Raw genomic sequence first — 14,965 nt, 5'->3', positions numbered from 1 at the left:
CACACCAAGGACCCTACCACTTCCCAGAGCAGTTGGGTGAATTCTAGTCCCGCCTGGCAATCTTGTCCCCTTTTGCAAGGTCTTCGTTTTCCCCACCTCCCTTGCTGCCAGAGGTGGCCATGTCAACTGATTCTAGCCAAAGGATGGCATAAGAAGTCTGCTGAGGAACTTGTGGAAGTTTCAGCCCTGTTACAAGGAAGCGGTCAGGTAGGGAGGGTGATGTTTTCCCTGCTTGCTTTCCCGTCTTTGGGGACATGGCAGCCATCATGGAACTATAAGGCCGCAAGCTATCACCAAGGTGCTTACAGGGACACAGTAGAGGTCCATCGGCCACTGCCACCGCTAGACTTCAGTAACCAGTCACTTAAGCTTGCATCTCCTGTAGCATTTGCCTGGCCCTGCCCACCCCACCTCTTCTGCCTGGAAGTCTATCCTAGGCTTTGCCCAAGATGGTGGACAGGGGCTAGAACTTCCAGGACAGAGGAAATCGAAGCCTCGACTTGAGACCAAGTCCCAGGCTGTGTCTCTTGACCTCTAGCCTCTCACAAACCACTGCATCCTTCCCAGGGTAATCTCATACATGTCCATGGTTTCCATTACTTCCTAGACACCAGTAATCTAAACATCCATCAATGGCCCTACTCCTGAATTTGATCCATGTATTAAAAGGATTCCCCTATCTACTCAGTGGTTCAAAATCTACCCTCCTCTCATATTCCCTCTCCAACTGGCCTTTCTCATGCTCCCAGCCAGACATGTCTTGGTCATACTGGGCCTCTCTGCCTCACCTCCCCAACTCATTTTACTGGGCCTTCCAAGTGTCTTTCAAACAAACAGCCTCTCTACACCCACCAGTCTACCCTCTATCTGGCTTCCGCATATTCTCAGGTAAATCTAACTCCTCTCTCCGCTTGATCCTTAGCCTATGCTCTATACAGCCTGCCCTGCCTGCTTCAACTCGATGTTCCACCATTGTGTGCAACCCCTCAGATGCCTTTTTCATAGTCCTGAAGCGTCTCTGGCCCACTCCCAGTGCTCTTCTAGACGATGGGGACCAGGTATGAATTCTCCAAGGTCCCAGTACTCACCGTGGGTTGAGCCCACCCCCACAGGGATTTACAATCAGGTTTTTCACTTTAGACTTTTTAATATTTCATACAGCGATTATGGTGCATTCAGGAACCCACCCCTCCCAAACCCCCCTAGGAAGGCCCCTGCCCTCCCACCCCATTTGAGGGCCCCAGGGTTTAGAGTGAAGGGGAGGTAACCACCCATCTGGAGACTGACCCCAGAGACTGTCCCTGCCCTGCCTCATCTTCCCCAGGGGTTAGGGGGTAACGCCTGGGCACCCCCCCCCATGTGCCCATCTGTCCCTGCCTGTGCACATATACACACTATGGCTCCTCGCTGAGTTGGTCAGTTCCTGGCAGGGCCCCTACTCAACAGCACCGAGTGGGACGGAGGCAGGAGGGCTGGGCTAGGGAGACCCTGAGAAGGAGGCCCCTGCTATGGGACTGCAGGAGGGAAAGAGTGGGGGCCCCCCACCTCATCCATCTCCCAGAGAGTCTCCAGTAGTCCCCAAGTCCCCCTGCAGCTGGGGATGGCAGGTGGGGGTCGGAAGGCGAGTGGTTGAGGCATGCTTTCCCTTAGCTGACCCCAGGGTCTGGTGATGGTCAGGCTTTTGGATAGGGGTTGTGTCCCTGCCATGGAAAGGCTGGGAGCGGGGCTTCATTGCACAAAATACTGTGGGAGGGCCACACAGTGGGTGGGGCCCAGCCAGCCTGTATACAGAGATATTGCATTTAAAAAATGAAAACCTCATTTAAAATAATTAAAAAACAACAATGAATGAAACAAACAAAAAGAAAAAGGCCCACACAACATGAGGCAGGTGGGGCAGGCAGGAAAGCAGACAGGGGAGCCTCAGACCCAAGGCATCACCGTGTCTTGTCTGAGTCGAGATCCCCAGCCTGGGCTAGCTCCAGACCCCTGGCTTGCCGTGGGGTAGTGGTCCTGCGGCGGGGGGATGGGGGGGGTATGATGGGGAGGGGTATAGGCCTGGCCTCAGTGTGGGAGGCTGGCATGGCCATGCTGTCCGCCGGCAACTACCGAGACAGAAAGAGAGAGACACAGACAGACAGACAGACAGACAGACCAGGCGAAGGAGCGATGAGAACTTTGTTAGCACCCAGCAGACAGGCCAATGGATGGGCCGACAGGCCAATGGTCGGGTGTTCAGACAGGCAGCAAGGGACATGTGGGCAGGCGAGCATGAGTCAGGCAGGTAGGCAGGCAGCAAGCAGGGAGGATGATGCAGTTGGGGGCTGCCCTGTGAGGGGTATGGCATCCCTCCAGCTGCTGCCTGCTGGGGCCTCGGTCTGTGGCTTAGAACTCGGTGTCCACCACTCGGAAAGCTGGCCTGCCTGCAGGGGAAAGCAGAGCAGATGGCTGTTGGTGAGCAAGCAGGTAGGTGGACAGGGCAGGGAAGAGGGTGAGGGCCACACGTACCCTTACCTGAGTCAGGCATTGACGAAGACCGAATGCTGGCCTCCTTTTGTAGCTGGATCTCCTTTAGTGCAAATATGGAAGTAGCTGTGGGTGGAGGAGAGACAGGAGTGGAGCATGACCCATGAGGCCACCTAGGACCACCTCCCATGTGGCCCCATCAGGGAAATTAGAAAAAGTTGCCTTTTCTTTGCGAGCCTTGACTTTCATCCGTCAAATAATCCCACACACAAACCAGCTACAACCAGGGAAAATGGAATACAGACTATTACATGACACCAAGAAATCATTAACTTTGTCAAGTGCGACAGTGATATTGCGATTACCACCTGTAAAGTCTAGACAATGGATGGTGTTTGGGATTTGATTGAGATTAATCCAATCAAATTTTAGCGTGATAATGGTATTATTGTTATGCTTAAGAAAATATTTCAGAGATACATGCTGAAATTGTTTATAGATGAATGATGTATCTGGGACTTGATTCAAAATAATCAGTGATTATAGATAAAACCAGACTGGCCATGAGTTGATCACTTGTTGGAGTACCTGGGGACTCACCATATTATTTGGTCTAATATATATCTAACTTTAAAATGTCCATATTAAAAAGTTTTAAAAAGTCAGACATAACGGAACACGCCATGTGACTCCATTTCTGTAGGGTACAAGGACAGGGAAAGCATATCTATGCTTTAGAAGTCAAACTAGTGGCAACTCTAAGAGGGGATGCCAGGAATAACTGAAGGAGAAAAGAGGGCACTTTAGGGGAGCTTCTCACATCCTATTTCTCGACCTGTATGCCGGTTACACGGGTGTTTAGTTTGTAAAAATTCATTGTGCTATATGCTTATGATCTGTCATTTCTCAGTATCTATTTCACAACATTTACTTTTTTTTTAAATTATTTATTTATTTATTTATTTATGGCTGTGTTGGGTCTTCGTTTCTGTGTGAGGGCTCTCTCCAGCCGCGGCAAGTGGGGGCCACTCTTAATCGCGGTGCGCGGGCCTCCCACTATCGCAGCCTCTCCCATTGCGGAGCACAGGCTCCAGACGCGCAGGCTCAGTAATTGTGGCTCACGGGCCTAGTTGCTCCGCGGCATGTGGGATCTTCCCAGACCAGGGCTCGAACCCGTGTCCCCTGCACTGGCAGGCAGACTCTCAACCACTGCGCCACCAGGGAAGCCCCCATTTACTTTTTTTTAAAAGGTAAAGTGATGTTCCATCGGTTTTTATGTACGTTTGAAAATTTCCATGAAAGGTAAAAGGAACTGAAAACTAAAAAACTCTTCTGTAATAAACAACACATCACACATGTGAACAAGGGCATACCCCCCCACCCCACCCCACCCCACCCGAGGTGGCAGAGCCAGAGCCCAACACAACCTGCCCAGCTATCTGCAGCAGTCCTCTTCCCCGAAGCCCCCCACCAGCCGGTCCATTCCCCAGCTCCACTCACTGTCAGGAAGTTTGTGGATCCGTTCCCCCAGACTGAGGAAGAATGGATGTTTCATGGCATCTTCTGCGGAGATCCGATTGCGACCTTCAAACTGAGAGTGTGTGTTGGGATGGGGGAGTATTGACACTTTAAACAAGTAGGCTTCTCTTCCTCCCCGCCCCAGACCCTGCCCCTGTAGCTCCCTGTTTCCCCACACCTGGAATCCGCTAGGCCCCAAGGCTGGCCCAGGAAGATGGTCTCACCTGCAGCAGCTTGGTGAGGAGGTCAGCCCCGTCGCTGTCAAGTCTACCACAAGGACAAGGGGACCTGTTTTAAACTCAGTTTGGGTACTCTGGTCCCTAACACCCACCCACCCACCAGCCTCACCGGGGTGCATGGCTCAAAAGGGCCTCAGCTCGGTACTTGGGGTAGTTGTATGTCTTGAACTCTTCATTGGACAGGATGCCCGGCCATGTCTCCTCAGTTGGGGTTCCTGGCAGGGAAGTGGAGTTATCCTAAACATCTCACAGGGCCTCCCTGCATGTCCCCACAGCTCCTAGGGCTCATGCCTCCTCACCCAAGATGCGGAAGATGAAGTGCAGCTGTTCCTCCACCGTGGAGCCCGGGAAGAGGGGCCGGCCTGTGGCCATCTCATAGAAGATGCAGCCCACACCCCTGGGCAGGGAGGGCACAGTGAATACGGAGGTAGTTGGCCGGTTGGCTGTTGTGACCAAGCCACCCCCCTTCACCACATGGCCCCTGCCACACTTCAACCTGTCCTCACCACATGTCAATCTGAGTGGAGTAGTCTGTGGACCCGAGCAGGATGTCGGGGGGCCGGTACCACAGTGTTACCACCTCATTGGAGTAGGTCTTCGTTGGAATTGACTTGGCCCGGGCCAGGCCTGGTAGGTGGAGAGAAGGGGCAGCTGGGATTGAGGAGGTTGTGGGCAGTCTGGGGGAGAATGCAGTTAGGACTGAGGGCATCCTAAGCAAAGCCTGGAGGGGCTGAAGGGGAGGGACTGAGACCAGGTGGTTGTGGGGAAGGGGGAGGCTGGGAGAGTAAGGCTGGGGGATCACTGGGAAGAAGGCAGAGGCCAGGGGTACCAAAGTCGGCCAGCTTGAGCTCTCCTCTCTCATTGATGAGCAGGTTCTGGGGCTTGAGGTCTCGGTGTAGCACCTTCTGCCGGTGGCAGTAGGCCAGGCCACGGAGCAGCTGGAACAGGAACAGCTGGGGACCCAGGAACGGCAGGCAGAGGTCAAAGAGTATCCAGCAGCCTGACCCCCAGCAGGCACTGCTCCCCCTCCCAAAGACAGGCACTGAGCCCAGAGCCTTGTCTCACAAAAGAGGATAGGGTCCCAATGCCCTCCAAGGGCTCCCAGCAAAAAAGCCAAACGGGAAAAGTCTGTTTCTGGGAGATTTGTGGGATGGAGTGGGTGAGTGGGGGGCCCCCTTGTGCCCCTGCTTCCTGCCCCACACCCACTTTCACGTTGTGCATGTTGATGACGTTCCCACAGTCATCCAGGTACTGCTTCAGGTCCTTGTCCTGAGGAAAAAAGAGCAGGTAGAGGAAAGAGGGTTACATCCTGTGGCTCCTGGCCATCTCCCCACCTCCCCCCGGGACCCACTGCTACCCAACCTTACCAGGTACTCAAAGACAAGGGTGAGGGACTTCTCTGTGTGAATGATGTCGTGTAGCGTGACGATGTTGGCGTGTTTGAGGTCCTTGAGCAGGGACACTGCAGGAAGCAGGGGGGTGGGACAGGGGAAGAGTCAGGGCCCACCCTCAGAACAGAGGCAAGGAAGAGGACTAGACCGGGTCGAGCCCAGGTGGCTTGGGGTGGTGGCTCACAGCCACCAGCTCTAACCCACCTGATACCAGGAAGAAGGTGTGTCCCCAAGTTCCAGATGTGGAAACTAAGGCTCAGAGAAGAGTACAGAGCAAGAACCTGGGATTGCAGCCCCAGGCTTATGTGACACTAGATTTTCACAACCAGTTTTTGGTTTCTGGAAAGCGCCCTTGCTCCAATCCTCAGTACACAGACCTGCAGCTTCGTGTGAAAATGAGTTTGCACACTCAATTACTATGCAATTCAGATTCATTCCATGTGAAATTCTGACTAGAAACTATTGTGTCAAGTAAACTGGTGAGCACTTTCGGGGATATTCTCAGAACCAAAGCAAGCATCCTGCTTTACAATTCACCTGCCTCTTCTCCACACAGGAAGATTCCTGGTTACCCTGATTTATTATCTGGATATGTGGGTGATGGGCACTTTCTCATGAAGCCCAGAACATCAGGAGGGAAGTCCCAGAACCCCTAGTCCCTGTCCTCACTATGGGTGTGTGTGTGCGTGCACGCGCACACCATGGGGAGAGCCCGGGAAGCCTGGGGCAGATGGGATGGGGCCTGTACCTTCTCGGATGGCGGTGCAGGGTGCCCCCTCTTCGTGTTCCAGTCTGATCTCCTTGAGTGCCACGAGGTTGTCTGTGAGCTTGCTTTTGCCTTTGTAGACGGTGGCATAGGTACCCTGGAATGTGAGAAAGAGTGACAGGAGACGAGCTATGAAGCTGCAGGGAGTTCCCACTGACCCCCAGCCCTACCATGGGCCTCCTGGCTGTCTCTCACCTCTCCCAGCTTGTCCAGCTTGATGTAGGTCTCCAGTTTCCCAAAGCCAATCTCAGACTGTGGGGCAAAGGAGGCAGGCTGAAGTAAGCTCAGGGGAAGGGACTGGGAGGAGGAAGAGGAGGAGACAGGAAGAGAAGATGCTCACCAGGCTGACACGGCGGAGGCGGCGGCTGAGGGGCTTGTCGAAGATGGGGCTATTGAGGGTCAGCTTCTCAAGGTAGCCCTCGGGCAGCCGGATGTCGGCTGGTAGTGATAGGCGCTTGTTGATGTCCTAGCAGGCAAGATGGGAGAGAAACAGGACCATGAGCTCCAACACCCCAGGTCCGACCCTCTTTTCCAGCCCCGCCACTGCCCGGACAGGGGGTTCAGCACCTCAGTGGAGATCTTGCGTGGGGGATGGTTGCGCATGCGCACCCTCACTGGTGACTGCACCTCATCCGAGGACGTGGCTGAAGCCTGGTCACTTTCCCCGTCAGACCCCATCTTCAAGTCCTCGTGTACAATCTCTGGTAGTGGGGACAGGGGGAGGGCAGGCCGGGTGGGCTCAAAAGCCCCAGGACAAATCCCCCCACCCTCCCGTAACACATTCCCTCATCACACACGTATGCACATGGCCCCCAGAGCAGCCTGGAGTCCCTCAGGGAGAGGGTGGGAAGGCCCAGGGAGGTTCACACAGGTCAAGACAGGTTGAACTGGGAGGGCAATAGTCACCTAGAGGAGCACCCCGCGTCAGCGGCGAGCTGAAACTGCGGCTGGCCCAGAGCCAGTGGGCAGGCAGCAGCAGAAGTAGCCAAATGCCCTGGGAAGGCAGGCCTAGGGCAGGCAGGTGCCAGGAGGCCTGAGGGGGCCGTCACAGAGCGCAGGAGAAGGGCAGAGGGAGGCTTGGGGCAGCTGTGGCAGGCGGGGCACCCTTCCTCCCCGCTGAGGCCTGGGCACAAAGCCAAGGAAAGGGACACAAATGGACAATAGAGAGAGGGTGTTGAGAGAGGATGGCAGAGATGAGGGAGAAAATGGAGAAAGGAAAATGAAAATAACGCAAGTTTAAGAGGAACTCGGTTGGAAGGCAGCACCCCTGGGACCAGTCTGGGAGTGGGAATGGTCAGTGGACCCACCTGGTGCAGAGCTGAGTGGGCCCCGTCCAGAGCGAGGTTCCCCAGGGGCAGCATGTGTGGGGCCCTCTCCAAGGTCACCGCCGCCGCCACCACCACTCTCATCCAGGCCTATCTGTTCAGGGGCACCATTGGTCTTATCTACACCTCGGCCCCCTCGGAGTGTCATTGACAGCTGCCGTTTGATCTTCTTCATCCGATCCATGGCGACCTGCGCAGGGGGTATGGATGCGAATGGGTCCCACATTAGCATCTGCCTGACACCCATGGGCCCCCTAAAACCCATGACAACCCAGTGAGGTGCACTAACATGAACCTGTGTCAGTGCCCACCCAACCACTGTGGAGTCCTGGGACCACTCAGGATTCCTGGAAACCTGGCATGGATGGAGACCCTTGTCAGTGCCTGCCACCTACGATGACCAGCCCCAGGGCACCCTGCTCCTAAGGAGCCCACCTGGGTACTGAGGCTTGGGTGGCTGGCTGAGGGAAAGGGCCCAACTGGTGGCGTGTTGGCTTCTATGGGGGTACCCTCACTGTGGGAGCAGAGGGCTCCACAGCAGGCATTCTCGGGTGCAGCAGCACTGATGGACCCAGCCATTGGTGTGGCGGGGGGCTCGCCCAGGACGCCGGATCCACTGACACGGCCCCGGGCACGCCCACAGAATGGCATGTTCCACTGGCACCAGCCCACATCACCCCCAACTGCCAAGGTGGAATGCTCCCCGCGACCACAAGGACCCTCCCGCCTCCCCCAGCAGCCATGGTCAAGGTGGCTAGAGGACTACCCAGGTGAGGGGTGCAGGGAGAGGGAGGGGGAGTCCTGCCCAGACCCAACCACTGGGTGGAGTTGTGAGGGGATCTAAGTCTACCAGCTGTCCTGAGAGCTGCTGGAAAGGTTCCATCAGGTTGAACCCAGATTTTACCAGATTTTTACAAGCCAAGTCACATTTCTCCTCTACTTGAGAACGTGCCACATGTCCCTTATCACCCCAAATAAACGTCTCAGTCCTTAATGTGGCCCACAAGGCCCCCATTCACACCATTACCTCTCTGGCCTCACCGCCCCCTCGTTGCTAGTTGCTGTTCTGCAACCGCACCCAAAAGTCCCACCTCAGGGCCTTTGCAGTGGCTGTTCCTGGTACTTAGAAGACCCTTCCCCTAGATTTCAAAATAGCTCACTACCTCATCCCCTTCAGGCCATTGCTCAAATATGACCTTTTTCACAGATAACCATGAATAACCCTATTTAAAATTGCAACCATTCTGAGCCCCCTCACCTTGCCAATTACCCCCCCAGCACTTATCACGTCCTCAGAAATGACACCATCTAGTTATTGGTTTCTTTATTCTTTACCGTCTGTCTCCTCACCACCATAACTAGAAGATCAGCTCTGCCAGGGTAGATTTATGTCTGTTTAGGTCACGGCTGTATCCTGAGGACCTGGAACAGTGACTGACACAGAGTAGATGCTCAAAAAGTGCTTATGGCAGAAATTAATGAAGCAGGGGGCTAAGGGCCTAGGACCAACATCTGTCAGGGTGAGCAGGGTGAGTCCCTGCTACTCATGAACAACCCCAGACAAGGTGGCCCAGGGACACTGGTATCAGCAAGAAGATGGGGCTGCTAGAGGGAACGGGGCCACCAAAAGGCTTAGGCCGGCCTTCTTCTGCTTCCTCCTGGGCTCTGGGCCAGCAAGGAGGGGGAAAGACCTGGCCCAGGAACCATCTGGACTCACAGCAGGGCCTAAGATGGCCCTGGGCCCAAGGGAAGTGGAGCTAGATAGGAGGTTGAGGATGAGGCTGGGGCTGGATTCGAAAGAGAGAAGTGGGTCATCTGTTACCTTGAATTCAGGTGCTTACCCTAGCGGTCCCCATACCCCACTTCTGCCTGCCTGAGCTCATCACCCCCAGAAGGGGTAGAGGGTCCAGCCTAGCAGAAAGACCCAGTAAAGAGGATGAAGTCCATCCAAAGAACCCAAGATAACAATAACAAAAAAAAATCCTGACCCAGGAGGCTGAACACTGGACCTGAGGCTGAGGAAGGTGAAGCATGGCCAGCCCCCAAAGACTGTTTTCCATACGTCCATATGGCATGGATACCCAGCCGCTTTGCCTGTTGTGGCAGGGAATGGGGGAGCTGGGGGGACTGTAAGTAGGGCTGAACGGAGGATGAGGAAGGAACCCGAAGGAGCCATGGGTCCATGACCTCTAAGTGGTAACCCCAAGGGCTGGACATATTCCAGAGTTCAGTTTTGGGGGGATTTTAGGAAGATAGGGTACAAAATCTGTGTATCATGCAACGCCCCCAGCAGGGGGACCCTGGACAGGGCCCTGTGAACAGAGACACTTGAACATTAATCTGCAGTAAAACTTTTAAATATCATTTCAGTTTTCTGAGATTTTTAGGTTTTAGAATACTGAAGGAGCAAGAAACTGGATACACAACCCCACTCAGAAAAGGGCACATGTCCGTCTTGACCCCCTGAGGGGATGCTTCCATCCTCAGAATACTTCCACACCCAAGAATACTCACCACCTCACATCACACCAACCACTGAGGACACAGTCATCACACTCTACTAACTCCCACAGGAACATACCATCCTCATTCTGTTCAGGCACATCTCATAAGCACACACTGGACTCTCACAGTGTCCTGCTTCCTTCAGTACACACTGGACCCTCAAGAAGGCTTCTCTGCATTGTAACTGCCAGCGGCACCGCAAATTTCCCTATTTATCTCTAACCCCCATCAGCACCCAAAGCCTCAACAGAGCACTAAGCTCTGTTAGCACACCACTGGCCCCTCTAAGTTAACTCTTAGCACCACATGCTGCCTGTTATCTTCTCCACAGCACTCACTGTTCCCCCAACATGATTCCGACCCCTATTAACATGCACTTGGGACCCTCTACAGCAGTAGAGGGTAACCCACATTAGCACTCACTGGACCTTCACACTACCCTGAATCCCATGAACACAAAGTGAATCTTGCAGATCCCTGACCTGGTTTTGCCCACACTCAGATCCCTCCACAGCTATGATCATCACTAACACATATTCTGGTCCTCCCACTACCCTGTCCCGCCATATCCCATCAGCACAGGCTGGACCTTCACTTCACCCTGACCCCTATTAGCACACACCGGGCCTCACAGTGCCTCCCCATTACCACACCCCGAACCTGTACTCAGCCCTAGTCCCCAGGGACACACAAACACGCTGTTCTACAATGGCCTGACCCTCATTAGCGCACACAGATCTTCATTCAGCCCAGAACCTCATTAACACACTTCAGCTCTCCATGGCGCTAATCCACTTTAGCACACCTAGACCGTCACACGTTCCTGTCCTTCATTTCTCTTTGCTTCAACTCCTCCACAGCTATAACCCCTGTCGGTTGACAACTGGATCCCTTCACAGCCCTGATCTTCCTTATTGTACACAAGATCCCCTCCACAGCTCTACCCTCCATTAGCACTCCTGGAACCTCAACGCACCTCAGTCCCCCAAGAACACACTGTCTTCACAATGTTCAGACGCTCATTAGTATATTCCAGACCTCACACTGCTCTGATTCTCCCCCCATTGGCACACATTTAAGCGCCTCCATGCCTCTAAATCCACATTAGTAGTCACTAGAACTTCATATATTACCCTGCTCCTTCTTAGGGTGTCCTAGAGTCTCACATCCCTTGACCTCATGGACCCACACACACTGATCTCACACCATCTTGATGCTTAATACACTGAACCTCTTACAGTGCTTAGATACTTCCCTCACCAGCAACCCCCCAACCCCCACACACATATATCCATAACTCTGATACCCATTAGCACAGGCTCAGGTCTTCCACTACTCTGCCCCCATTAGCACAGGCTCAGGTCTTCCACTACTCTGCCCCCGTTAGCACATACTGGGCCTCATACTACCCAGACCTTTATTACCATATGCACATACCCTCGAGAGCTATGACCCCCATTAGTACCCTCTCAACACTGGAGTTCTTCCACTACCCTGTCCTCCATGAGCACACTCTGGACCCTCACACCCCGCAGTCCGTCATGGACAAATACACAATATTAACACCATCCTGACCCCCCCCCCCTTACCACACACAGGGCCTCAGAACCCCGATCCTACTGGCACACCTTCTGGTACCTCTACCACCTTATCCCCCCAGTAACACACACGGGGCCTTTCTACAGCTATAACCCCATTTGCATATCTCAGCACTCCTCCGACGTCCTCTCCCTTGTTATACATCCTCAGGTCCCTCCATCGCCCTGCACCGCCCCTCCGTTAGCACACACTGGGCCTCAAAACCTTACACAGCGGTAAGACTTACTACCACATGCTCCGACCCCTCCACAGCTCAGGCCCCCGTTAGCAAACCTCGAGTCTTTCACCACTCTGCCACCCATTTACACACCCTCTGGTCCTTCGATTACCCTGCTCCCCATTAGCACCCACAGTACTTCCCATCCCCAGCTCCCAGACCAGGCCCAGGGCGGGGCCAAGGTCAGGGAGGCCCCAAATGACCCCCGGCCCGGCGCATTCTGGGAAACTCGCTGGGGGAGGGGACACATGCCAGCAGTGCAGCCCGGCAACGCCCGGGGTCTGGGTTGGTTCTGTAGGAGGAAGGGCAGCCCCCACCCCACGCCTCGTGGACGCGCTCACCGGCGGGGGCGCGCGAGCAACCTCAACGCCGCGGGGCCGGCGCGGCGGCGCCTGGGGCGGCGGCCCGGGCTGAGGCCGCGCGACCTCCTTCTCCTCCTGTTCGCCGCAGGCGCCCGTCCCAGTAGTCTTCGGCCATGGCTGCTGGGCCCGGGCCGCCGCCGGCTGAGGAGGAGGAGGCGGCGGCGGCGGCGGTGGCTGAGGCGGAGGCGGCGTCCCGCTTAGCCGGCCATGAGCTTGGCCGCTGCGGGCGATGCCCCTGGGCTCGCTGGCGCCGGCTAGAATCCGAGAGCTCACGGCGGCTCGCGGTTCAGAGCCGACTGCTCGCGGAGACGCGGCGGATCCCAGGGCCGAACAGCCAACGGCCCAGCCGCTGCGCGCGCCGCGCTCCGCGCATGCGCACGCACGCGCTGGAAAGGGTGAAGTGGAAAGGAGGGGACTCACCTCGGACTGCATGTACCAAAAGACCCGTCCGCAGCGGGAGGGGGCGCGGCCATTGCGCGCCCACTGGGGAATGTGGCGCCGGCCCTGGAATGGCGCCCGGGGGGAAGTGTAGAGGTTGTTTAGTACTCAGTTCCGATCTTGCTAGAAGTTTGCTAACGCTGAAGTGGGCAGCAGCCAGTGACCAGCGTGCCGGTCACCACTCGGTCCCCCTACTCCGTCTCACTTGGTACATCCCCATGATAGCAAACGGGACTTTTGGAAGGAGGAAAAAGATGAGGCAGTCAGTCCTAGTCCCTTGAGGTGCCTCCGGAGGCAGGGACTTTAAAGGTTCGCGAGAAGATGACTTTTCTAGGAGAAGCGGCCTGGAGAATCACTGGCCTCTACCACCTTAGATAGGACAGAGTCTAGCCCCGCCCAGCCGCTCCTCCCCGACCGCGAGCTCTTTCCCACTGTGAATGTGTGCGGCCCCGCCCTTTGAGTTTGTCGCCCATCCAATCGGATTTGCTCCCTGGGGTGAGGCAGAGCAAGAATAAAGGGCGTGGCCTGGCTGGAGAGGCGTGATTTCGCTGTCCCGGCCACGCCTCTGCCAGGTTTTCATTGGTTTCACCGTCGAGGGGGCGGGGCCTCCTTTTGTTCTCTTACAATGGGTCGAATGCCTCGCAAGGTGATTGGTCAAAAGATCGTTCAATCGAATTTCGTCCCGCCTTTAACCCCTCCCATCTCCATCAGCGACGCTCACGGGGTGGAGCCTAGGCTGAAGGGAAAGACGGACCTTTACAGGGGCGAGTGCATTACTACGCATGCTTGGGACTTTGGGTTGGAAGGGGTGCTCTTTTCCGCCTCACGCGAGGATTTGCACCCTAAATTGGGTTTTACTGCCACCTCTCAACTACCTCTTCTGGCCCGCCGGAGCCCCGCCCATGGTTCCCCCTGCCCCACCTCCTGGGCTCTCCGGTTTTCATTTTATTTATTGGGCGCCTGTTGTGTGTCAAGCACTGACAAACCGACTTAATCCCTCACCCGTCTCTGCCTGCAAAACTCCTACACTATCACCAAGCCCAGTTTAAATGGCAGCAGACTCCGTCCGGCAAGCCATCTGGAACATCTTTACACGGCACCCCAGTCCAAAGCCAGCTTCCCCACCTCTTCTGGGCTTCCCCTTATGGTACCCTTGGTCACACCAGTTCATATTAACGAGGATTTACCGGAGCATGTCGGGAGTGGAAATATTTGACAAAGACAAGAGCCCACCTCGTGATAGATGATCGCGTCCATCACTTCCCAGAGCTCATCTCTTAGCCTTCTCACTCGGCTCCAGTCGTACTAGTATCCTAGCTGTTCCTGAATAAAGCAGGCACAGTCCAGCCTCAGGGACTTTGCACTTGCTGTTCCCTTTGCCTGGAATGCTCTTTCCCCAGATATCCACTTGCCTCATCTTTTTCCAAGTCCTTGTTTCAATGTCACCTTCTTCATGAAGCCTTCCCTGACTCCCCTATTTAAAAATGCCTACCTGCACCCCCCCCCATCATTCCCCAGACCTGGCTTTACAGATCTTCTGAACTGCACTGATCAACTTCTAACATACAATTTACTTACTGTGTTTATTGTCTATTCTGGGTCTTGCCCTAGCAAAACGTAAGTATGCGCACACGCGCATGCACACACACACACACACACAACCCACCCCAGGACAGGGATCTTTTTTATCTGTTGCTGTCTCCAACACCTACAATAGAGCCTGACACACAGTAAGCAGTCAACAAATGTTTGTTGAATGCCTGATGGTAAATAGTTCTAGGCAGAGACAAGAGGAAGCAACCTTGTCCCACTCTGTCCTTTGTGCCTGCTGTGTGCAGGGGGCTCAGTGCAGTGACCCAACCCTTGCCCACTGAGCCCTGGTGTTATAATGGTAGACAAAAATGATAGAGAAGTAAAATGGCATGTGTGGGGAACTAAGATGCAACCAGAAAACATGGGTTCTTGATGAAGAAGCTGTTCTCAAACCTTATGCAAATTAGGTAGCAAGGGGATCCAGGAGCTGTGGTGGTGAAGAAAGGGACAGCAATGTCTGGAGTCAGGAGGTGTAATGGTGGGGGGCGGGGGGATACAGTGAACAAGGTCTAGAGTACCCATGAAGGCCCCAGGATAGTAGAGGCA

The 14,965-nt window shown here is 54.9% G+C and overlaps 1 protein-coding gene across 2 annotated transcripts; it reads right to left on the bottom strand.

The window, feature by feature from the left end:
• Positions 1-2,159: 2,159 nt before the first annotated feature.
• Positions 2,160-13,205, bottom strand: CDK16 (cyclin dependent kinase 16). 2 transcript variants are annotated; one of them, XM_028166862.2, is made up of 16 exons: positions 12,809-13,205; positions 7,688-7,895; positions 6,948-7,081; positions 6,721-6,846; positions 6,576-6,632; positions 6,363-6,477; positions 5,591-5,685; positions 5,430-5,492; positions 5,053-5,176; positions 4,730-4,850; positions 4,523-4,620; positions 4,333-4,438; positions 4,209-4,251; positions 3,967-4,057; positions 2,515-2,592; positions 2,160-2,423 (listed from the first exon to the last, which is right to left on the bottom strand). In XM_028166862.2, exons 1-16 carry the CDS (start codon positions 12,818-12,820, stop codon positions 2,386-2,388), a joined length of 1,509 nt encoding a protein of 502 aa, XP_028022663.2. In that variant the 5' UTR covers positions 12,821-13,205; the 3' UTR covers positions 2,160-2,385. The 2 variants fall into 2 exon arrangements, with proteins under 2 accessions (XP_028022663.2, XP_007183708.3); XM_007183646.3 differs by lacking the exon at positions 12,809-13,205 and adding an exon at positions 12,368-12,770.
• Between the last annotated feature and the right edge of the window lie 1,760 nt (positions 13,206-14,965).

The sequence above is a fragment of the Balaenoptera acutorostrata genome, chromosome X, assembly GCF_949987535.1.
Source record: "Balaenoptera acutorostrata chromosome X, mBalAcu1.1, whole genome shotgun sequence".
In the NCBI taxonomy this organism is placed as follows: Eukaryota; Metazoa; Chordata; class Mammalia; order Artiodactyla; family Balaenopteridae; genus Balaenoptera; species Balaenoptera acutorostrata.
This window is presented reverse-complemented; position numbering and strand designations above follow the sequence as displayed.